The following is a 23695-nucleotide window of genomic DNA, read 5'->3' as shown; positions in this document are numbered from 1 at the left end:
CCTTAATTCTCTTATTGCTTAAAAATCTATCTATCTGTGACTTGAATACATTCAATGAGCTAGCCTCAACTGCTTCCTTGGGCAGAGAATTCCACAGATCCACAACCCTCTGGGAGAAGAAATTCCTTCTCAACTCGGTTTTAAATTGGCTCCCCCGTATTTTGAGGCTGTGCCCCCTAGTTCTAGTCTCCCCGACCAGTGGAAACAATCTCTCTGCTTCTATCTTGTCTATCCCTTTCATTATTTTAAATGTTTCTATAAGATCACCCCTCATCCTTCTGACGAGTAAAGACCCAGTCTACTCAATCTATCAATCATAAGGTAACCCCCTCATCTCCGGAATCAGCCGAGTGAATCGTCTCTGTACCCCCTCCAAAGCCAGTATATCCTTCCTTAAGTAAGGTGACCAAAACTGCACGCAGTACTCCAGGTGCGGCCTCACCAATACCCTGTACAGTTGCAGCAGGACCTCCCTGCTTTTGTACTCCATCCCTCTCGCAATGAGGGATGGATACTGGGGAGGGGGGGGGGGCGGCTAGGGAAGGAGGGAGAGAGAGGGGCTATAGTGCAGGGAGAGGGGCTGGGCGGGGGGGGGGGGGAGAGAGGGGCTGGGCGGGGGGGTGGAGGAGAAGGGCTGAGGGGGGCGGAGGGGAGGGGGCTAGGGTGGGAGAGGGGAGGGGGCTAGGGTGGGGGAGGGGGAAGGGAGAGAGAGGGGTGGGGAGGTGTGAGAGGGGGAGGGGCTAGAGGCAGGGATGGAGAGAGGGAGGGTGTGAGGGTGGAGATAGAGGGAGGAAGAGAGCATGTGAGGCAATGAGAGAGAGAGAGGCGGGGGGGGAGAGCGAGCAATGCAGTGTCCCTGTAAGCGCCCCCCCCATTGCTGCCCCTAAAAAAAAAACCTATAACCCCCCCCCCCCCACAATAATCCCCCATTACTGCCCCTTGAAAACCCTATAAATCCTCCAAATAAAACAAACACTTTTATTTACATCGCGCATTTAACGTAGTAAAGCCTCTCATGGCAATTCACAGAAGCGTTAGAAGACCAAAAAATATTTGGCAGCGTGCCAAATTAGGGCAGGTGACTAAAAAATGGGTCATAGAGGTCGGTTTTAAGAGGCATCTTGAAGGAGGAGAGAGAGGTGGAGAGGTTTAGGGAGGGAGTTCCAGAGCTTGGGGCCCAGGCAACAGAAGGCACGGCCACCGATGGTGGAGCGATTATAATCGGGGATGCTCGGGGGCAGAATTGGAGGAGCGCAGACATCTCGGGGGGGGGGGTGGGGTTGTGGGGTTGGAGGAGATTACAGAGATAGGGAGGGCTGGAGGGGGTTACAGAGATAGGGAGGGGCTGGAGGGGGTTACAGAGATAGGGAGGGGCTGGAGGGGTTACAGAGATAGGGAGGGGCTGGAGGGGGTTACAGAGATAGGGAGGGGTGTAGGCTGGAGGGGGTTACAGAGATAGGGAGGGGTGTAGAGACTGGAGGGGGTTACAGAGATAGGGAGGGGTGTAGGGGCTAGAGGGGGTTACAGAGATAGGGAGGGGTGTAGGGGCTAGAGGGGGTTACAGAGATAGGGAGGGGTGTAGGGGCTGGAGGGGGTTACAGAGATAGGGAGGGGTGTAGGGGCTGGAGGAGGTTACAGAGATAGGGAGGGGTGTAGGGGCTGGAGGGGGTTACAGAGATAGGGAGGGGTGTAGGGGCTGGAGGGGGTTACAGAGATAGGGAGGGGTGTAGGGGCTGGAGGGGGTTACAGAGATAGGGAGGGGTGTCGGGGCTGGAGGGGGTTACAGAGATAGGGAGGGGTGTAGGGCTGGAGGAGGTTAGAGATAGGGAGGGGTCTTGGGGCTGGAGGAGGTTACAGAGATAGCGAAGGGTGAGGGGCTGGAGGGATTTGTAAACGAGGATGAGAATTTTGAAATCGAGGCGTTGCTTAACCGGGAGCCAATGTAGGTCAGCGAGCACAGGGGGTGATGGGTGAGCGGGACTCGGTGTGAGTTAGGACACAGGGCAGCGAGCACAGGGGGTGATGGGTGAGTGGAACTCGGTGCGAGTTAGGACACTGGGCAGTGAGCACAGGGGGTGATGGGTGAGCGGGACTGGGTGCGAGTTAGGACACGGGGCAGTGAGCACAGGGGGTGATGGATGAGCGGGACTGGGTGCGAGTTAGGACACGGGGTCAGCGAGCACAGGGGGTGATGGGTGAGTGGGACTGGGTGCGAGTTAGGACACGGGGCAGTGAGCACGGGGTGATGGGTGAGTGGGACTGGGTGCGAGTTAGGACACGGGGCAGTGAGCACAGGGGGTGATGGGTGAGCGGGACTGGGTGCGAGTTAGGACACGGGGTCAGCGAGCACAGGGGTTGATGGGTGAGCGGGGCTCGGTGCGAGTTAGGACACGGGGCAGCGAGCACAGGGGGTGATGGGTGAGTGGGACTGGGTGCGAGTTAGGACACGGGGCAGCGAGCACAGGGGGTGATGGGTGAGCGGGACTGGGTGCGAGTTAGGACACGGGGTCAGCGAGCACAGGGGGTGATGGGTGAGCGGGACTCGGTGCGAGTTAGGACACGGGGTCAGCGAGCACAGGGGGTGATGGGTGAGTGGGACTGGGTGCGAGTTAGTACACGGGGCAGTGAGCACAGGGGGTGATGGGTGAGCGGGACTGGGTGCGAGTTAGGACACGGGGCAGTGAGCACAGGGGGTGATGGGTGAGCGGGACTGGGTGCGAGTTAGGACACGGGGCAGTGAGCACAGGGGGTGATGGGTGAGCGGGACTGGGTGTGAGTTAGGACACGGGGCAGTGAGCACAGGGGGTGATGGGTGAGCGGGACTGGGTGTGAGTTAGGACACGGGGCATTGAGCACAGGGGGTGATGGGTGAGCGGGACTCGGTGTGAGTTAGGACACGGGGCAGTGAGCACAGGGGGTGATGGGTGAGTGGGACTCGGTGTGAGTTAGGACACGGGGCAGTGAGCACAGGGGGTGATGGGTGAGTGGGACTCGGTGTGAGTTAGGACACGGGGTCAGTGAGCACAGGGGGTGATGGGTGAGTGGGACTGGGTGCGAGTTAGGACACGGGGCAGTGAGCACAGGGGGTGATGGGTGAGCGGGACTCGGTGCGAGTTAGGACACGGGGTCAGCGAGCACAGGGGGTGATGGGTGAGCGGGACTGGGTGTGAGTTAGGAAACGGGGCAGTGAGCACAGGGGGTGATGGGTGAGCGGGACTCGGTGCGAGTTAGGACACGGGGTCAGCGAGCACAGGGGGTGATGGGTGAGCGGGACTCGGTGCGAGTTAGGACACGGGGCAGTGAGCACAGGGGGTGATGGGTGAGCGGGACTTGGTGCGAGTTAGGACACGGGGCAGTGAGCACAGAGGGTGATGGGTGAGTGGGACTGGGTGTAAGTTAGGACACGGGTCAGTGAGCACAGGGGGTGATGGGTGAGTGGGACTGGGTGTGAGTTAGGACACGGGGCAGTGAGCACAGGGGGTGATGGGTGAGCGGGACTCGGTGCGAGTTAGGACACGGGGGCAGTGAGCACAGGGGGTGATGGGTGAGCGGGACTGGGTGTGAGTTAGGACACGGGGTCAGCGAGCACAGGGGGTGATGGGTGAGCGGGACTGGGTGCGAGTTAGGACACAGGGCAGTGAGCACAGGGGGTGATGGGTGAGCGGGACTGGGTGTGAGTTAGGACACGGGGCAGTGAGCACAGGGGGTGATGGGTGAGCGGGACTGGGTGTGAGTTAGGACACGGGGCAGTGAGCACAGGGGGTGATGGGTGAGCGGGACTGGGTGTGAGTTAGGACACGGGGCAGTGAGCACAGGGGGTGATGGGTGAGCGGGGCTCGGTGCGAGTTCGGACAAGTTTTGGATCACCTCGAGTTTACGTCGGGTAGAATGTGGGGACCAGCCAGGAGTGCGTTGGAATAGTCAAGTCCGGAGGTAACAAAGGCAGTGGAAGAGCTGAGGCAGGGACGGAGACGGGCGATGTTACAGAGGCGGAAATAGGCAGTCTTGGTTGGAAGCTCATTTCCGGGTCAAATTTAACACCCAGGTTGCGAACAGTCTGGTTCAGCCTCCGACAGAAGTTGGGGGGAGGGATGGGGTAGGTAATGCAGTTTGTGGCAGGGACTGAATTCGGTCTTCCCAATATTTAATTGGACCCCAATTACTGCCCCTATGAAATGCTATAAATCTCCCAGATAAACCCCCATTACTGCCCCTGGAAATTCATATAAACCCCAATTACTGCCCCTATGAAATGCTATAAATCTCCCAGATAAACCCCCATTACTGCCCCTGGAAATTCATATAAACCCCAATTACTGCCCCTATGAAATGCTATAAATCTCCCAGATAAACCCCCATTACTGCCCCTGGAAATTCATATAAACCCCAATTACTGCCCCTATGAAATGCTATAAATCTCCCAGATAAACCCCCATTACTGCCCCTGGAAATTCATATAAACCCCAATTACTGCCCCTATGAAATGCTATAAATCTCCCAGATAAACCCCCATTACTGCCCCTGGAAATTCATATAAACCCCAATTACTGCCCCTATGAAATGCTATAAATCTCCCAGGGGGTGATGGGTGAGCGGGACTGGGTGTGAGTTAGGACACGGGGTCAGCGAGCACAGGGGGTGATGGGTGAGCGGGACTGGGTGCGAGTTAGGACACAGGGCAGTGAGCACAGGGGGTGATGGGTGAGCGGGACTGGGTGTGAGTTAGGACACGGGGCAGTGAGCACAGGGGGTGATGGGTGAGCGGGACTCGGTGTGAGTTAGGACACGGGGCAGTGAGCACAGGGGGTGATGGGTGAGCGGGACTGGGTGTGAGTTAGGACACGGGGCAGTGAGCACAGGGGGTGATGGGTGAGCGGGGCTCGGTGCGAGTTCGGACAAGTTTTGGATCACCTCGAGTTTACGTCGGGTAGAATGTGGGGACCAGCCAGGAGTGCGTTGGAATAGTCAAGTCCGGAGGTAACAAAGGCAGTGGAAGAGCTGAGGCAGGGACGGAGACGGGCGATGTTACAGAGGCGGAAATAGGCAGTCTTGGTTGGAAGCTCATTTCCGGGTCAAATTTAACACCCAGGTTGCGAACAGTCTGGTTCAGCCTCCGACAGAAGTTGGGGGGAGGGATGGGGTAGGTAATGCAGTTTGTGGCAGGGACTGAATTCGGTCTTCCCAATATTTAATTGGACCCCAATTACTGCCCCTATGAAATGCTATAAATCTCCCAGATAAACCCCCATTACTGCCCCTGGAAATTCATATAAACCCCAATTACTGCCCCTATGAAATGCTATAAATCTCCCAGATAAACCCCCATTACTGCCCCTGGAAATTCATATAAACCCCAATTACTGCCCCTATGAAATGCTATAAATCTCCCAGATAAACCCCCATTACTGCCCCTGGAAATTCATATAAACCCCAATTACTGCCCCTATGAAATGCTATAAATCTCCCAGATAAACCCCCATTACTGCCCCTGGAAATTCATATAAACCCCAATTACTGCCCCGGAAAAACCTTATAAACACCCCACAATAAACTGCCGTCACTGCCCCTAGAAAATCGTACAAACTCCCATCACTGCCCCAGAACCCCACCCCTACCAAATAAACCTCCATTACCGCTCCGGAAATGACTGCGAACTCAACTCCACCTTCCCACCCGATCTCCATGATCCCTTGATTCCCCGAGAGTCCAAATATCTATCGATCTCAGCCTTGAATATACTCAGACTTGGCATCCACAACACTCTCCCCACTTGCCTGGATGAGTTGCAGCTCCAGCAACACTCGAGAAGCTCGACACCATCCAGGACAAAGCAGCCCCGCTCGATCGACACGTTACCCACCACCTCCAACACTCACTCCCTCCACCACCGGCGCCCCCTGGCTGCAGTGTGCACCGTCTACAAGATGCACCGCGGCAACTCGCCAAGGCTTCTTCGGCAGCACCTCCCAAACCCGCCACCTCTACCCCCTAGAAGGACAAGGGCAGCAGGTCCATGGGAACACCACCACCTCCACGTTCCCCTCCCAGTCACACACCATCCCGACTGGGAAATATATCGGCCGTTCCTTCATCGTCACTGGGTCACAATCCTGGAACTCCCTCCCTAACAGCACTGTGGGAGCACCTTCACCACACGGACTGCAGCGGTTCAAGAAGGGGGCTCACCACCACCTTCTCAAGGGGCGATTAAGGACGGGCAATAAATGCCGGCCTTGCCAGCGACGCCCACATCCCAGGAAGGAATAATTTTAAAAACGCTCACAGGGCTGTAAGGTCATAAATCCCCATTCATGTATAAGTTCCCATCCCGCCCGCTCTCCCGATAACCCCTCTCCCATCAATTTCCATGTCTCCTATTAAATGATTCTGGTCAGAAGAATGAGGCCACGTACTGCTTGGGCAAAGAGTCAAGTGGGGCAGAGGGAGGGAGAGAGAGAGAGAGAGCCAGGGGTACACATTCACAAGTCACAAAGTAGCGATGCCGATTTAATAAGACCATTTAAAAAAAAACTAATCAAGCACTGGGGGTTAATTTCTAGAGGGATAGAATTGAGGAGAAAGACTTGCATTTATATAGCGCCTTTCATGACCACCGGACGTCTCAAAGCGCTTTACAGCCAATGAAGTACTTTTGGCGTGTGGTCATTGCTGTAATGTGGGAAACGCGGCAAGCCAACTTGCGCACAGCAAGCTCCCACACACAGCACTGTGACAATGACCCAGATCATCTGTTTTTTTTTTGTAATGTGGTTTGAGGGATAAATATTGGCCCCAGGACACCGGGATAACTCCCCTGCTCTTCTTCGAAATAGTGCCATGGGATCTTTTACATCCACTTGAGAGAGTAGACGGGGCCTCGGTTTAATGTCTCATCCGAAAGACAGCCCCTCCGACAGTGCGGGGCTCCCTCAGTACTGTACTGGAGAGTCAGCCTACATTTTTGCGCTCAAGATCCTGGAATGGGACTTGAAACCACAACCTTCTGACTCAAAAGCAGAGAATTTGTTAAACTTGTATAGAATCTTGGTTAGACCACACTTGGGGCACCGTGCGCAGTTCTGGTCTCCATATACCTGCAGTACAGCGGGAGCTGGGGGTACTTGTGAATGAAACACAAAAGGATAGTCTGTAGGTACAGCAAGTGATCAGGAAGGCCAATGGTATCTTGGCCTTTATTGCAAATGGGATGGAGTATAAAAGCAGGGAAGTCTTGCTGCAGTTATACAGGGTATTGGTGAGGCCACACCTGGAGTACTGCGTGCAGTTTTGGTTTCCATATTTACGAAAGTATACACTTGCTTTGGAGGCAGTTCAGAGAAGGTTCACTCGGTTGATTCCGGAGATGAGGGGGTTGACTTATGAGGAAAGGTTGAGCAGGTTGGGCCTCTACTCATTGGAATTCAGAAGAATGAGAGGTGATCTTATCGAAACGTATAAGATTATGAGGGGGCTCGACAAGGTGGATGCAGAGAGGATGTTCCCACTGATGGGGGAGACTAGAACTAGGGGACATGGTCTTAGAATAAGGGGCCGCCCATTTAAAACTGAGATGAGGAGAAATTTCTTCTCTCAGAGGGTTGTAAATCTGTGGAATTCTCTGCCTCAGAGAGCTGTGGAGGCTGGGTCATTGAATATATTTAAGACAGAGACAGACAGTTTCTCAAACGATAAGGGGATATGGAGAACGGGCGGGGAAGTGGAGCTGAGTCCATGATTAGATCAGCCATGATCTTATTGAATGGCGGAGCAGGCTCGAGGGGCCGAATGGCCGACTCCTGCTCCTATTTCTTATGTTATGTTCTGGTCTCCATATTCCTGGGTTAGACCATACTTGGAGCACTGTGCACAGTTCTGGTCACCATATACCTGGGTTAGACCACACTTGGAGCACTGTGCACAGTTCTGGTCTCCATATACCTGGGTTAGACCACACTTGGAGCACTGTGCACAGTTCTGGTTCCATATACCTGGGTTAGACCACACTTGGAGCACCGTGCACAGTTCTGGTCTCCATATACCTTGGTTAGACCACATTTGGAGCACCGTGCACAGTTCTGGTCTCCATATACCTGGGTTAGACCACACTTGGAGCACCGTGCACAGTTCTGGTCTCCATATACCTTGGTTAGACCACACTTGGAGCACCGTGCACAGTTCTGGTCTCCATATACCTGGGTTAGACCACACTTGGAGCACCGTGCACAGTTCTGGTCTCCATATACCTGGGTTGGACCACACTGGGAGCACTGTGCACAGTTCTGGTCTCCATATTGTAAAAAGCTTATAGAGGCACTGGAAAAGGTACGAGAAAGCTTTGCAAGCATTGGTTTCTAAGGGACAGTCAGCACCGATTTGTTAAAAGGTAAATTGTGTCTGACTAACCTGATTGAGTTATTTTGCAGTAACAGAGGGTTGATGAAGTAGTACGGGAGATGTATATATGGACTTTCAAAGGGCATTTGATAAAGTTCCGCATAACAGACATACTCAGGAAATAGATGTGTCTGGGATTAGAGGGAATATGGTAAATTGGCAAAGGGATAGGGGACAGAGAGCAGTGGTGAACGGACATTTTTCTGACCGGAGGGAACAACAATTTTAATTTATATAGCGCCTTTAACCCAGTGAAACGTCCCAAGGCAGTGTTATAAGACAAGACAGATAAATTTGACACCGAGCCATATAAGAAATTACGGCAGATGACCAAAAGCTGGGTCAAAGAGGTATGTTTTAAGGAGCGCCTTGAAGGAGGAAGCAGAGGTTTAGGGAGGGAGTTGCAGAGCTTGGGGCCCAGGCAACAGAAGGCACGGCCACCGATGGTGGAGCGATTAAAATCGGGGATGCTCAAGAGGATAGAATTAGAGGAGCGCAGACATCCCGGGGGGGGGTTGTGGGGCTGGAGGTTACAGAGATAGGGAGGGGGGCGAGGGCCATGGAGGGATTTGTAAACCACGGTGAGAATTTTGAAATCGAGGCACTGTTTAACCGGGAGCCAACGTAGGTCAGCGAGTACAGAGGGTGATGGGTGAGCGGGACTGGGTGCGAGTTAGGACACGGGGCAGTGAGTACAGAGGGTGATGGGTGAGCGGGACTGGGTGCGAGTTAGGACACTGGGCAGCGAGTACAGGGTGTGATGGGTGAGCGGAACTCGGTGCGAGTTAGGACACGGGGGCAGTGAGCACAGTGGGTGATGGGTGAGTGGGACCCGGTGCGAGTTAGGACACTGGGCAGCGAGTACAGGAGGTGATGGGTGAGCGGAACTCGGTGCGAGTTAGGACACGGGGCAGTGAGCACAGGGGGTGATGGGTGAGTGGGACTCGGTGCAAGTTTGGACACAGGACAGTGAGCACAGGGGGTAATGGGTGAGCGGGACTGGATGTGAGTTTGGACACAGGGCAGTGAGCACAGTGGGTGATGGGTGAGCGGGACTGGGTGCGAGTTAGGACACGGGGCAGTGAGCACAGGGGGTGATGGGTGAGCGGGACTCGATGCGAGTTAGGACACGGGGGCAGCCGAGATTTGGATCATCTCTAGTTTACGTCGGGTAGAATGTGGGAGGCCAGCCAGGAGTGCGTTGGAATAGTCAAGTCTGGAGGTAACAAAGGCACGGATGAGGGTTTCAGCAGTGGAAGAGCTGAGGCAGGGGCTGAGACGGGCGATGTTACGGAGGTGGAAATAGGCGGTTTTAGTTACGCTGCGGATATGTGGTCAGAAACTCATTTCAGGGTCAGATATGACGCCAAGGTTGCAAACAGTCTGGTTCAGCCTCGGACAGATGTTCGGGGTGTATGCCGAGGAGGTGGTCCGCCAAGGATCGATATCAGGGTCATTGCGTTACTTGTATGTAGATTACCTGGACTTGGGTATAAGGAGTACAGCTTTGAAGTTTGCGGATAATATAAAACACGGCAGCGTAGTAAATAGTGAAAAGGATAATCCCAGCCTTCAGCATTGCTCAAATGGGCAAAGATATGGCAGATACAGTTTAATGTGGCTGAGTGTGAAGTGATACACTTTGGGAGAAACAGCATGGAGAGGCGGTATAATCTAAACATTGTTTTGGGTGGGGGAAGCAGAGGGACCTGGGGAGGTGATTATTTACAAATCCTTGAAAGTGGATGAGCAAGTTGATCACGCAGTTAAGGGGACTTGGTTTTTTAAATAGGGGCATTGAAAATGAGGAAGTCATGCTAAACCTTCACAAATCACTGGTTAGACCCCAGCTGGAGTATTGCGTCCAGTTTTGTGCTTGAGAAAGGATAGATTCAGATTCCATAGGAACGTTCAAAAGGCAATAGGTCATGGACTTGAATAGGACTCGGTTCCAGAGTTATGGGGAGAAAGCTGGGCCGTGGGACTAACTGGACAGGTCTTTCAAAGAGCAGGCACAGGTACGATGGGCCGAATGGCCTCCTTCTGTGCTTTAAGACTCTTGAGTCTCTGATTGTCAGGACGATGCCAGAACTGGGAGGTTTTAACTATCAGCCTGGGGCTCATTTCTCTAGAAAGGAGAAGGGTGCGAGGTGACCTGATAGATGTCTTTAAAATGATGAACGGGGCTCGCTAGGGTAGACGTAGAGAAGATAAGAAATAGGAGCAGGAGTCGGCCATTCGGCCCCTCAAGCCTGCTCCGCCATTCAATAAGATCATGGCTGATCCGATCATGGACTCAGCTCCACTTCCCCGCCCACTCCCCGTAACCCCTTATCCCCTTATCGTTTACGGGGTTACATATTAGCATGGATAGAGGATTGGCTAACTAACAGAGAACAAAGAGTCGGGATAAATGGTTCATTCTCTGGTTGGCAACCAGTAACTAGTGGGGTGCCGCAGGGATCAGTGCTGGGGCCCCAACTATTTACAATCTGTATTATTGGAAGAAGGGACTGAGTGTAACGTAGCCAAGGTAGCTGACGATACAAAGATGGGAGACCATCAATTTAAGACAGTCACTAATAAATCCAGAGGGGCATTCAGGAGAAACTTCTTCACCCAGAGACAATGTGGAACTTGCTGCCACAGGGAGGGGTTCAGATGAATAGCAGAGATGTATTTAAGGGGGAAGCTGGATAAACACGAGGGAGAAAGGAATAGAAAGATATGGTGATGGGATGAGACAAATGTAGGTCCCTTGCAGTCAGAATCAGGTGAATTTATAATGGGGAACAAAGAAATGGCAGACCAATTGAACACATACTTTGGTTCTGTCTTCACTAAGGAAGACACAAATAACCTTCCGGGAATATTAGGGGACCGAGGGTCCAGCGAGAAGGAAGAACTGAAGGAAATCCTTATTAGTCAGGAAATTGTGTTCGGGAAATTGATGGGATTGAGAGCCGATAAGTCCCCAGGGCCTGATGGTCTGCATCCCAGAGTGCTTAAGGAAGTGGCTCCAGAAATAGTGGATGCATTGGTGATCATTTTCCAACAGTCTATTGACTCTGGATCAGTCCCGATGGATTGGAGGGTAGCTAATGTAACCCCACTTTTTATAAAAGGAGGGCGAGAAAACAGAATTATTGACCGGTTAGCCTGACATCGGTGATGGGTAAAATGTTGGAATTAATTATTAAAGATGTAATAGCAGCGCATTTGGAAAGCAGTGACAGGATCGGTCCAAGTCGGCATGGATTTATGAAAGGGAAATCCTGCTTGACAAATTTCGAGAATTTTTTGAGGACGTAATTAGTAGAGTGGACAAGGGAGAACCAGTGGATGTGGTGTATTTGGACTTTCAAAAGGCTTGACAAGGTCCCACACAAGAGATTGGTGTGCAAAATTAAAGCACATGGTATTGGGGGTAATGTACTGACGTGGATAGAGAACTGGTTGGCAGACAGGAAGCAGAGAGTCGGGATAAACGGGTCCTTTTCAGAATGTCAGGCAGTGACTAGTGGGGTGCGCAGGGCTCAGTGCTGGGACCCCAGCTCTTTACAATATACATCAATGATTTAGATGAAGGAATTGAGTGTAATATCTCCAAGTTTGCAGATGACATTAAGCTGGGTGGCGGTGTGAGCTGTGAGGAGGATGCTAAACTTGCGCAAAACATAAAAACAAATAGTAAAAGCTTTTACCGATTATAAAAAACAGAAAAGAGTGACTGAAGTAAATGTTGGTCCCTTAGAAGATGAGAAGGGGGATTTAATAATGGGAAATGTGGAAATGGCTGAGACCTTAAACAATTATTTTACTTCGGTCTTCACAGTGGAAGACACAAAAACCATGCCAAAATTGCTGGTCACGGGAATGTGGCAAGGGAGGACCTTGAGACAATCACTATCACTAGGGGGGTAGTGCTGGACAGGCTAATGGGATTCAAGGTAGACAAGTCCCCTGGTCCTGATGAAATGCATCCCAGGGTATTAAAAGAGATGGCGGAAGTTATAGCAGATGCATTCGTAATAATCTACCAAAATTCTCTGGACTCGAGGAGGAACCAACTGATTGGAAAGCAGCTAATATGACGCCTCTGTTTAAAAAAAGGGGGCAGACAAAAGGCAGGTAACTATAGGCCGGTTAGTTTAACATCTGTAGTGGGGAAAATGCTTGAAGCTATCATTAAGAAAGAAATAGCGGGACATCTAGATAGGAATAGTGCAATCAAGCAGACGCCACATAGATTCATGAAGGGGAAATCATGTTTAACTAATTTACTGGAATTCTTTGAGGATATAACGAGCATGGTGGATAGAGGTGTACCGATGGATGTGGTGTATTTAGATTTCCAAAAGGCATTCGATAAGGTGCCACACAAAAGGTTACTGCAGAAGATAAAGGTATGCGGAGCCAGAGGAAATGTATTAGCATGGATTGAGAATTGGCTGGCTAACAGAAAGCAGAGAGTCGGGATAAATGGGTCCTTTTCGGGTTGGAAATCGGTGGTTAGTGGTGTGCCACAGGGATCGGTGCTGGGACCACAACTGTTTACAATATACATAGATGACCTGGAAGAGGGGACAGAGTGTAGTGTAACAAAGTTTGCAGATGACACAAAGATTAGTGGGAAAGCGGGTTGTGTAGAGGACACAGAGAGGCTGCAAAGAGATTTAGATAGGTTAAGCGAATGGGCTAAGGTTTGGCAGATGGAATACAATGTCGGAAAATGTGAGATCATCCACCTTGGGGGAAAAAAACAGTAAAAGGGAATATTATTTGAATGGGGAGAAATTACAACATGCTGCGGTACAGAGGGACCTGGGGGTCCTTGTGCATGAATCCCAAAAAGTTAGTTTGCAGGTGCAGCAGGTAATCAGGAAGGCGAATGGGATGTTGGCCTTCATTGCGAGAGGGATGGAGTACAAAAGCAGGGAGGTCCTGCTGCAACTGTATAGGGTATTAGTAAGGCCGCACCTGGAGTACTGCGTGCAGTTTTGGTCACCTTACTTAAGGAAGGATATACTGGCTTTGGAGGGGGTGCAGAGACGATTCACTAGGCTGATTGTGGAGATGAGGGGGTTACCTTATGATGATAGATTGAGTAGACTGGGTCTTTACTCCTTGGAGTTCAGAAGGATGAGGGGTGATCTTATAGAAACATTTAAAATAATGAAAGGGATAGACAAGATAGAGGCAGAGAGATTGTTTCCACTGGTCGGGGAGACTAGAACTAGGGGGCACAGCCTCAAAATACGGGGGAGCCAATTTAAAACCGAGTTGAGAAGGAATTTCTTCTCCCAGAGGGTTGTGAATCTGTGGAATTCTCTGCCCAAGGAAGCAGTTGAGGCTAGCTCATTGAATGTATTCAAGTCACAGATAGATAGATTTTTAACCAATAAGAGAATTAAGGGTTACGGGGAGCGGGCGGGTAAGTGGAGCTGAGTCCACGGCCAGATCAGCCATGATCTTGTTGAATGGCGGAGCAGGCTTGAGGGGCTAGATGGCCTACTCCTGTTCCTAATTCTTATGTTCTTAAGAGGCTGCAGGCTGACTTGGACAGGTTAGGTGAGTGGGCAAATGCATGGCAGATGCAGTATAATGTGGATAAATGTGAGGTTATCCACTTTGGTGTTAAAAACAGGAAGGCAGAATATTAGCTGAATGGTGGCAGATTAGGAAAAGGGGAGGTGCAACGAGACCTGGGTGTCATGGTACATCAGTCATTGAAAGTTGGCATGCAGGTACAGCAGGCGGTGAAGAAGGCAAATAGTATGTTGGCCTTCATAGCGAGAGGATTTGAGTATAGGAGCAGGGAGGTCTTACTGCAGTTGTACAGGGCCTTGGTGAGGCCTCACCTGGAATATTGTGTTCAGTTTTGGTCTCCTAATCTGAGGAAGGACGTTCTTGCTATTGAGGGAGTGCAGCGAAGGTTCACCAGACTGATTCCCGGGATGGCAGGACTGACATATGGAGGAGAGACTGGATCGACTTGGCTTGTATTCAGTGGAATTAAAAAGAATGAGAGGTGATCTCATAGAAACATATAAAATTCTGTCGGGACTGGACAGGTTAGATGCAGGAAGAATGTTCCCGATGTTGGGGAAGTCCAGAACCAGGGGACACAGTCTAAGGATAAGGGGTAAGCCATTTAGGACCGAGATGAGGAGAAACTTCTTCACTCAGAGAGTGGTGAACCTGTGGAATTCTCTACCACAGAGAGTTGTTGAGGCCAGTTCGTTGGATATATTCAAGAGGGAGTAAGATGTGGCCCTTACGGCTAAAGGGATCAAGGGGTATGGAGAGAAAGCAGGAAAGGGGTACTGAGGGAATGATCAGCCATGATCTTATTGAATGGTGGTGCAGGCTCAAAGGGCCGAATGGCCCGCTCCTGCACCTATTTTCTGTGTTTCTACGAGGAAGTGTTGGAGGAGGCTGTTGTGGTGCGGTGGAACCCATTGGGCCGTGTCTGGGCTGGACCCTGGTTTCCTCTTGCACTCCGATGCTGTGACACGCGGGAAGGTTGGTCGGCGGGTGGGGGCAGGATGAGGGGCAGAAGGATCGGGGAAGGTGTGAGGCAGTCGATTGCAGCACCTAAGATGGAGGCTGTCGGGCATTTTTGGGAGGCCGAGGGTTAACTGTAAGCTGCCTTCCCCCCCCCCCCCCCCATCCCCCTCCCCCAGATGCTCCAGTGCTGGAGCCCGAAAGGCGGCTGCAGACGCAGCCACTTAAATAATAGACCAGCGATTCTGAGCTGCAGTCCAGCCTCCCCAGCTCACGGCAGGTGAGGCCTGGCCAGGCTCAGAGCGTTCCCCCACACCCCCTCCCTCTCTCTCTCTCTCTCTCTCTCTCTCTCTCTCTCTCTGGCCTGCTCGCTCTTTGTTTGGCCGGTGCATTCAGCGAGAGATTACCAATCCCCCATCTCCTTTCATCCTGGCGAACAAGCAGAATGGAAGCCGCAACTGAATGGACGGGGGGGTGGGGGGGGAGGGTCTCCTGCCGTGGGGAAGAGAGTTGCCGTTACTCCGGGGTTGGCTCCCGTGCGAGCCCTGGGCATGCCTGGGCCGAGAGGGACGGGGGAGGGGAGGGGTGTGTGTGTGTGTGTGTACATACCGAGGAGAACTGCTTATGTTGTGGAGGGAATGTCTTTGCGCTCTCGCTCACCTTTCTCTGTGTGTGTGTGTGTGTGTGTGTGAGAGGGTGGGGGAGACGGTGAGCTGAGCGTGAGGGGGGGGGGGAGGGAGTGAACCTGTCACGCGGAGGCGCGCGTCCTGGGCTCGTAAATAGAACGCGGGTGTCGGAACCTGTCGCACGTCTCTTGAAGGGGAGCCGGAAGGGGAGAGAGGGGGGAAATTGGTTCCGTCTCTGCACGGCCATTGAGGGCCGGTGACGGCTGTGTCCGTGCATCTTTCGGGGGGGGGGCATGACGGGTGTCGGACACTCTAGCGGGCTGTGACGGGTGTTGGACCCCTTGTCGGGGTTGGGGGACGGGGGGGAGGTGTAATGGGTGTCGGACACTCTCTCGGGGGTGTGTGTAATGGGTGTTGGGCTCTCTTGGGAGGTGTAACGGATGTCGGACCCTCTCCGGGGGGTGGGGGTGGGGGTGATGTGTGTCGGACACTCTCGCGGGGGTGTGTGTAATGGGTGTTGGGCTCTCTTGGGAGGTGTAACGGATGTCGGACCCTCTCCGGGGGGCGGGGGTGGGGGTGATGTGTGTCGGACACTCTCGCGGGGGAGGGGGGGTGTGATGATGTTGAACCCTCGCTCGGGAGGTGTAACGGATGTCGGACCCTCTCCGGGGGGTGGGGGTGGGGGTGATGTGTGTCGGACACTCTCGCGGGGGGGGAGGGGGGGAGTGACGATGTTGAACCCTCTCTCGGGAGGTGTAACGGATGTCGGACCCTCTCGGAGGGGCGGGGGTGGGGGTGATGTGTGTCGGACACTCTCGAGGGGGGGGGGGGGGGGGTGTGGAAATGTTGAACCCTCTCTCGGGAGGTGTAATGGCTGTCATGTCCAGGATGAGTTACTTCAGTGACCTGGAGAGGCTGGGGTGGTTCTCCTCAGAGCAGAGAAGGTTGAGAGGAGATTTGACCGAGGTGCTCAAAATCATGAGGGGTTTAGACGAGTAAGAAGGAAAAGGAAGACTTGCATTTATATAGCGCCTTTCACCACCACCGGACATCGCTTGACAGCCAACGAAGTACTTTTGGAGTGCAGTCTCTGTCGTAATGTGGTACACGCGGCGACCAATATGCACACAGCAAGATCCCACACACAGCAATGTGATAATGACCCAGATCATCTGTTTTTGTGATGTTGATTGAGGGATAAATATTGGCCCCAGGACACCGGGGAGAACTCCCCCTGCTCCCCTTCGAAATAGTGCCCTGGGATCTTTTACATCCACCTGAGAGAGCAGACGGGGCCTCGGTTTAACGTCTCATCCGAAAGACGGCCCCTCCGACAGTGCGGCGCTCCCTCAGTACTGCCCCTCCGACAGTGCGGCACTCCCTCAGTACTGCCCCTCCGACAGTGCGGCGCTCCCTCAGTACTGCCCCTCCGACAGTGCGGCACTCCCTCAGTACTGCCCCTCCGACAGTGCGGGGCTCCCTCAGTACTGCCCCTCCGACAGTGCGGCACTCCCTCAGTACTACCCCTCCGACAGTGCGGGGCTCCCTCAGTACTGCCCCTCCGACAGTGCGGGGCTCCCTCAGTACTGCCTCTCCGACAGTGCGGCGCTCCCTCAGCACTGCCCCTCCGACAGTGCGGCACTCCCTCAGCACTGCACTGGAGTGTCAGCCTAGATTTTTTTTTTGCTCAAGACTCCGGAGTGGGACTTGAACCCACAACCTTAAATCAACAAGTAAATAAAGAGAAATGGTTTCCAGTGGTTGAAGGGGCAACAACCAGAGGGTGCAAATTTAAGTTCATTAGCAGAAGAGCCAGAGGCGTCTTGAGAAAAAACCTTTTTCCGCAACGAGCTGTGATCGGGAATGCGCTGCCTGAAAGGACAGTGGGAGCAGATTTAATCGTAGCTTTCAGAAGGGAATTGGATAAAAACTTGACGGAGAAATTATGGGGAAGGAGGGCTGGGGAGAAAGAGAGAGTGTGTGACTAACTAGATTGACCTTTGAAAGAGCAGGCTTGGACACGATGGACTGATTGTCTTCATCCTCATCACAGGCAGTCCCTTGGAATCGAGGAAGACTTGCTTCCACTCTAAACAGTCCTTGGGTGGCTGAACAGCCCAATACGGGAACCACAGTCCCTGTCACAGGTGGGACAGACAGTGGTTGAGGGAAGGGGAGGGTGGGACTGGTTTGCCGCACGCTCCTTCCGCTGCCTGCGCTTGCTTTCTGCACGCTCTCGGCGACGAGACTCGAGGTGCTCAGTGCCCTCCCGGATGCACTTCCTCCACTGAGGGCGGGACTGGTCTTTGGGCCCAGGGACTCCCGGGTGTCGGTGGGGATGTTGCACTTTATCAGGGTGGGCTTTGAGGGTGGTCCCTTGTAACGTTTCCTCTGCCCACCTTTGGCTCGCTTGCCGTGAAGGAGTTCCGAGTGGAGCGCTCGCTCTGGGAGTCTCGTGTCTGGGGGGCCATGCGGACAATGTGGCCCTGCCCAGCGGAGCTGGTCGAGTGTGTGGTCAGTGCTTCGATGCTGGGGATGTTGGGCCTGGTCGAGGACGCTAACGTTGGTGCGTCTGTCCTCCCGGGGGGGTGCGTGCCGATTGCAGAACCAGAGAAATTGACTGCCGGGAAAGGAGGACATTTGGGCCTGTTGTGACCGCTTGACCAACTGAAGCACTGAGCCGCTGGGAGGGGAGGGGGGGGAGTTGGAAGGTCACGAACGCGGAGGGCTTGGAGTCATCGGTCTCTCTCTCTCTCTGCCCCACCCCCTGCACAAACGGGACCGGTGTGTGAATCGTCACTAACTCCCTCTCTTCTCCCCCCCCCCCCCCCCCCCTTCTCCTTTTGCTCCCTCCCGCAGTGAAGCCAAGCACGTCGAGATGGAGAGCGAGGCGACGGCAGAATGCGATACTGCGGACCCCAAGGAGGAGGAGGAGGAGGAGGAGGAAGTGCAGCAGCAGCAGCATCAGCCCGAGGACAGACTTCCAGACGGGGACAAGAAAGAGGTGAGAGGGTGGGGGGTGGTGGCAGGGTGAGCGCCCGCAGGAAAGCAGCGCAGGCGCCCGCGCGCCGTGTTTCAGATTGACACCAAGAGCCGTTGATCGTCCGAGACGAGACATGTTAATAGCGCTCTTTGTAAAGTAACATGAGTCTGCGCAAAGGCGGGGTGGGCGGGCGGGTGAATGTAACGGGTTTACTTAATGCGATGGGGGCGGGCAGAGTTTTGTGGCGAGGTTAATGGCGGGGGGGTGGGTGGAGGGGTGCAGGGGGGGGGGGGCGCGCGTTAATTGAGCCCGATGGACCAGCAGCCACCGAGAGGCGGGAGTGAACCCGCCCCTTTGTACCTCCCCCACTCCCCTCTCTTTCCCCCACCAGCAGACTCCGTCGTACAATGACGCAGCACAGGAGGCTGCCATTGGACCCGTCGCTCTTGTGCCATCTCTTTCGAAGAGCTGTCGTGGAAATTTACAGCGCGGAAGGAGGCCATTCCGTCCGGCCCGTCGTGTCCATGTCCGCGCCGGCCTAATCCCACTTTCCCCGCTCTGGGTCCGTAGCCCTGTGGGTTACGGCACTTCAGGTGCACATCCAAATGTGGTGAGGGTTTCTGCCTCTACCCCCCTTTCAGGCCGTGAGTTCCGCCCCAGACCCCCACCACCCTCTGGGTGAAGACATTTCCCCTCAAATCCCCTCTAAACCTCCCCCCCCAATTACTTTCAATCTCTGCCCCCTGGTTGTTGACCCCTCTGCCCAGGGAAACAGGTCCGTCCTATCCACTCTATCCAGGCCCCTCATCATTTTATACACCTCAATCAGGTCTCCCCTCAGCCCCCTCTGTTCCAAGGAAAACAACCCCAGCCCATCCAATCTTTCCTCATCGCTAAAATTCTCCAGTCCCGGCAACATCCAATTCGTCCCGCCGCCCCTGTTCTTTCTCTTATCGCCGTGAGAGGGGAGCTGGAGGGGGAGGTCTCTGTCCTTTTTGGGTCGGTGAGGTGACTGTGGGGAGCACCCATCTGTGCTCTGACACTCCGAGATCAGTTCACTCGCTCTGCACAGGCCGCGGATGGAGCTTTGACCATTCCTGCTCTGTGTATGTGCTGAGTCTGCAGTTTGCTCTCGCGGGGGGGGGGGGGGGGGGGGCGGGTGGGGTTGCTGTTTGGCTTGCTCCGCCTTCTCTCTCTCTTTCCCCGCCCCCCCCCCCCCCCCCCGGGCTGGCCAAGAGCTTGTTCGTCAGTGACATGTCCCATTGAACCCCCTCCCGCTGTCCGCCCCACTGCAATCACCCGGGGTGCTGTGGGGCAAGGGTTCCCCGGCCTCTCCCTGCAAATACCTCTCTAGATGCCGCTGGTGCTGGCTGCCTGACACAAGAGTATTCTGCGGCGAGTGTCTCACCTCCCGACTCCCCAAAGCCTTTCCGCCGTCTACAAGACACAAGTCAGGAGTGTGATGGAACACTCCCCACTTTGCCTGGATGAGCTGCAGCTCCAACAACACTCGAGAAGCTCGACACCATCCAGGACAAAGCAGCCGCTCGATCGACACGTTACCCACCACCTCCAACACTCGCTCCCTCCACCACCTCCAACACTCACTCCCTCCACCACCTCCAACACTCACTCCCTCCACCACCGGCGCCCCCTGGCTGCAGTGTGCACCGTCTACAAGATGCACCGCGGCAACTCGCCAAGGCTTCTTCGGCAACACCTCCCAAACCCGCGGCCTCTACCCGCCTAGAAGGTCAAGGGCAGCAGGTCCATGGGAACACCACCACCTCCACGTTCCCCTCCCAGTCACACACCATCCCTCGACTTGGGAATATATCGGCCGTTCCTTCATCGTCGCTGGGTCACAATCCTGGAACTCCCTCCCTAACAGCACTGTGGGAGCACCTTCACCACACGGACTGCAGCGGTTCAAGGCGGCTCACCACCACCTTCTCAAGGGGCAGTTAGGGATGGCCAATAAATGCCGGCCTTGCCAGCGAAGCCCACGTAAGAAATAAGAGCAGGAGTCGGCCATTCGGCCCCTCGAGCCTGCTCCGCCATTTAATACGATCACGGCTGATCTGATCATGGACTCAGCTCCACTTCCCCGCCCGCTCCCCATAACCCTTCACTCCCTTATCGCTCAAAAATCTGTCTATCTCCCCCTTAAATATATTCAATGACCCAGCCTCCACAGCTCTCTGGGGCAGAGAATTCCACAGATTTACAACCCTCTGAGAGAAGAAATTCCTCCTCATTTCAGTTTTAAATGGGCGGCCCCTTATTCTAAGACCATGCTCCCTAGTTCTAGTCTCCCCCATCAGTGAGAACATCCTCTCTGCATCCACCTTGTCGAGCCCCCTCGTAATCTGATACGTTTCGATAAGATCACCTCTCATTCTTCTGAACTCCAATGAGTTAGAGGCCCAACCTGCTCAACCTTTCCTCGTAAGTCAACCCCCTCGTCCCAGGGATGGAGCGTGTCGGCAGACTGTCCTCCCGGAGCGTGTCGGCAGACTGTCCTCCCGGAGCGTGTCGGCAGACTGTCCTCCCGGAGCGTGTCGGCAGACTGTCCTCCCGGAGCGTGTCGGCAGACTGTCCTCCCGGAGCGTGTCGGCAGACTGTCCTCCCAGTCTGTGTGGGGGGGGGGGAGGGGGCGGGGTCATCGCAATAGCCACCAGGAGCGAGCGCCCAGGCAACCTGGAGCTGTGCTCTTTACCTCTCCAGTCCCCACTCCCTCGATGTCTCGGGGTGTGCAGCCCACAGGCCCCCCCCCCCCAGATCCCATACCGACTTAACGGGAAGGTCGGTGATGGTGTGCTTGCTGGTCCGCTGTCGCCCCTTTTCCCCCCACCCCCCCCATTGGCCGTTTCCAGTAGAATGTGTAGCTGCAGGGTCTCTTGGGGGGGGGAAGCAGTGGGGGGAAGCGTTGGTGCTTTTGTCGAATGGTGCTCCTTCACAATTCTGACCAGGCCTGTCAACTATACTGTGTATGCTGTCACCACGCCAGCCCCAGATAAGTCCCAATGACTCCTCTGACCACCCCGCTGGACTTACCCACGCCACCGTTTGCGAGCAGGCTTACACCCGCCAGGGCAGAGCTCCCTGCACGTTCCGCGAGCACGACGCGAGAAGTGTGTGTGTGTGTTGTGTTGTGTGCGCGATTCCACCTGGCCCCCCGCCCCCCCCCCACATGCACAATCACCGCCGAGCCTCCCACTGCTCCGCGGGCAGCCGAGAGGCCCTCCCCCCCCCCCCCTCACGCAGCCGCAGGAGGAGGAGGAGGAAGAGGGGGAGGGGTGGGGGAAGCGTTTGCGACGGAGAAGGTCGGCGGAAAGAAAGGGAGAGAGAGAGAGAGAGAAAAAAGTAACCCGTCGGCGGCGACAACCGCGAGCGGAGGGGGCCCCGGACGCAAATCGCGGAGAGACGGTCGTCACGCCGTCGCTCGCTGTGGCGGCCCGAGAGAGAGACACACAGAGAGAAATATCGGCGGCGATTCGTCGCGCGTAACCCGCCCGTCGAATCTGAGGCGGGCGGGGAGGGGACGAGATCCCGCCACCGAGCGAGCCAGGCGTCTTGTTTCTGCGCCTTCGCTCGAAAGCGGTGGCAGGGGGGGGGCGCGCTTTTCATGACGGAATAACCAGCGGCGTTCGGAGGACCGTGGGCTCCTCTCACCCCCCCCCCCCACCACCCACCCAGAGGTCTCGGAGACGGGCGAACGCCTCTTGCACCGTCTGCAGTTTTCCTGGCCCAGGGGACCCGTGTCCCGCGAGAGAGAGAGACCGAAACGAGGAACATTGTTGTAAAAACCGTCGGCAAGAATATCATCGGCGTCTTCAAACGACGCACATTTCCCCCCCCCACCCCCCCCCCATTCCATTCCGCAGACTGATTTCTCCAGCCTCCTGGTCTCGTCCGCCAACTCCAATCCAGGGCGGGAGCGGGAGATGCTCAAACAAAACAGCGGGAGCTGAGAGGGTCGGACGCACAGAGAGAAAATGCGAGAGAGAGAGAGAGAGACAAACAAAACGAGAGAAAGAGAGAGAGAGAGACGGGCTGCTAAACCCACTCTCAGGAGATCTGAGAACTGTCTGCTCCAGAGCACTGCTGGCTCGGGAGCGATGCAAAGCTGTAACTGCAGAACAAGCGAGAGCGAGAGAGCGAGAGCGAGAGAGAGACTGGAAACTGAGCATGTGCAGGAATAAGCTCACTCGCCGCTGACTGTCATCACGCGAGATGCTGAACTGAACTTGTGCCTAGAATTGCAACCTCCCACCCCCCCCCCAGCACTCCGCCTGGACCAGTGTTTGGAGGGGAGGGGGCAAATGGCGTGCGTCGGACCTGCTGGAGAAGAATTGGGGGAGGGCGAACTTTGTTTTTTTTTAAAAAAAAAAAGCCCCCATCCAACGAACATATTTCGCATCGGGCCCTTCCCGAGGACAATCAGGAACTCAAGTCGGGAAGTGGAACTGTTTGTCGACCGCCGTTTAAAGCAGAGAGCTGCTGGCTGATCCTAAAAGAACAGCAGCACGGGACACATCTACCTGCAGACTTGACGACTATATTTCACCCCCAAACCCACTTCCCCCCAACCCCCCCCCGCCCACAGCACCGCTCTCCTGCGCAGAAGGAAATGGCCAAATTCGTTGGGTCGTCGCCCAGAGTCGACAAGGGGCATGACTTGCTGCAAGACCAACTTTGGGGGCTGTGGGGTCTTGACACGCCAGGACATATTCTGTACTCCACAGAGCGAGAGAGTGAGCGAGGGCAGGCGGGAGTGAGCGCCCGCTCTGACACTTGGAACTGGTTGACCTTTATGTGCCTCACCTCCCTCATCGACTGTTTAAAAAAAAAACTCACATCTCACTTCACCACCTAACAGTGAGGGCCCACTCTGTTTGGACTGTTGCCTAGATACAGTACACAGGAGTGCGATTGGGTGCTAAGCCAAGGCGTTGCACTGAAGACCAGGTGTGCGGGTACCAGGACCATTTGTCATTTCATAAGTTCGTTTTTTAAAAATTGTTAAAAAAAAATAATAATTTCGTGTGTGTTTAAAAAAAAAAAAAAAAATTTATTTATATATATCAGCGGAAAGTTAATTTAAAAAAAAATATATATAACACGAACCGGCATTAAATTTCAGCCGAATTGTTAAAAGCGTTTTGAGTTGCGGGGAGGGCAG

The 23695-nt window shown here is 54.3% G+C and overlaps 1 protein-coding gene across 1 annotated transcript in view; it reads left to right on the top strand.

The window, feature by feature from the left end:
• LOC139235703 (proline-rich protein 36-like) overlaps positions 1–23689 on the top strand; it is a 57946-nt gene extending 34257 nt beyond the window's left edge. Inside the window, exons 6-7 of the mRNA XM_070866743.1 lie at positions 18387–18531; positions 22398–23689. Coding sequence (XP_070722844.1) covers positions 18387–18531; positions 22398–22484 — 232 coding nt within the window. The 3' untranslated portion in view covers positions 22485–23689. The remainder of the gene's footprint in view (positions 1–18386; positions 18532–22397) is intronic.
• The last annotated feature ends 6 nt before the right edge of the window (positions 23690–23695 follow it).

This window comes from Pristiophorus japonicus, chromosome 23, assembly GCF_044704955.1.
Source record: "Pristiophorus japonicus isolate sPriJap1 chromosome 23, sPriJap1.hap1, whole genome shotgun sequence".
Classification (NCBI taxonomy): Eukaryota; Metazoa; Chordata; class Chondrichthyes; family Pristiophoridae; genus Pristiophorus; species Pristiophorus japonicus.
The sequence above is the reverse complement of the archived record's forward strand: the minus strand, read 5'-3'. Positions and strand labels throughout refer to the sequence as shown.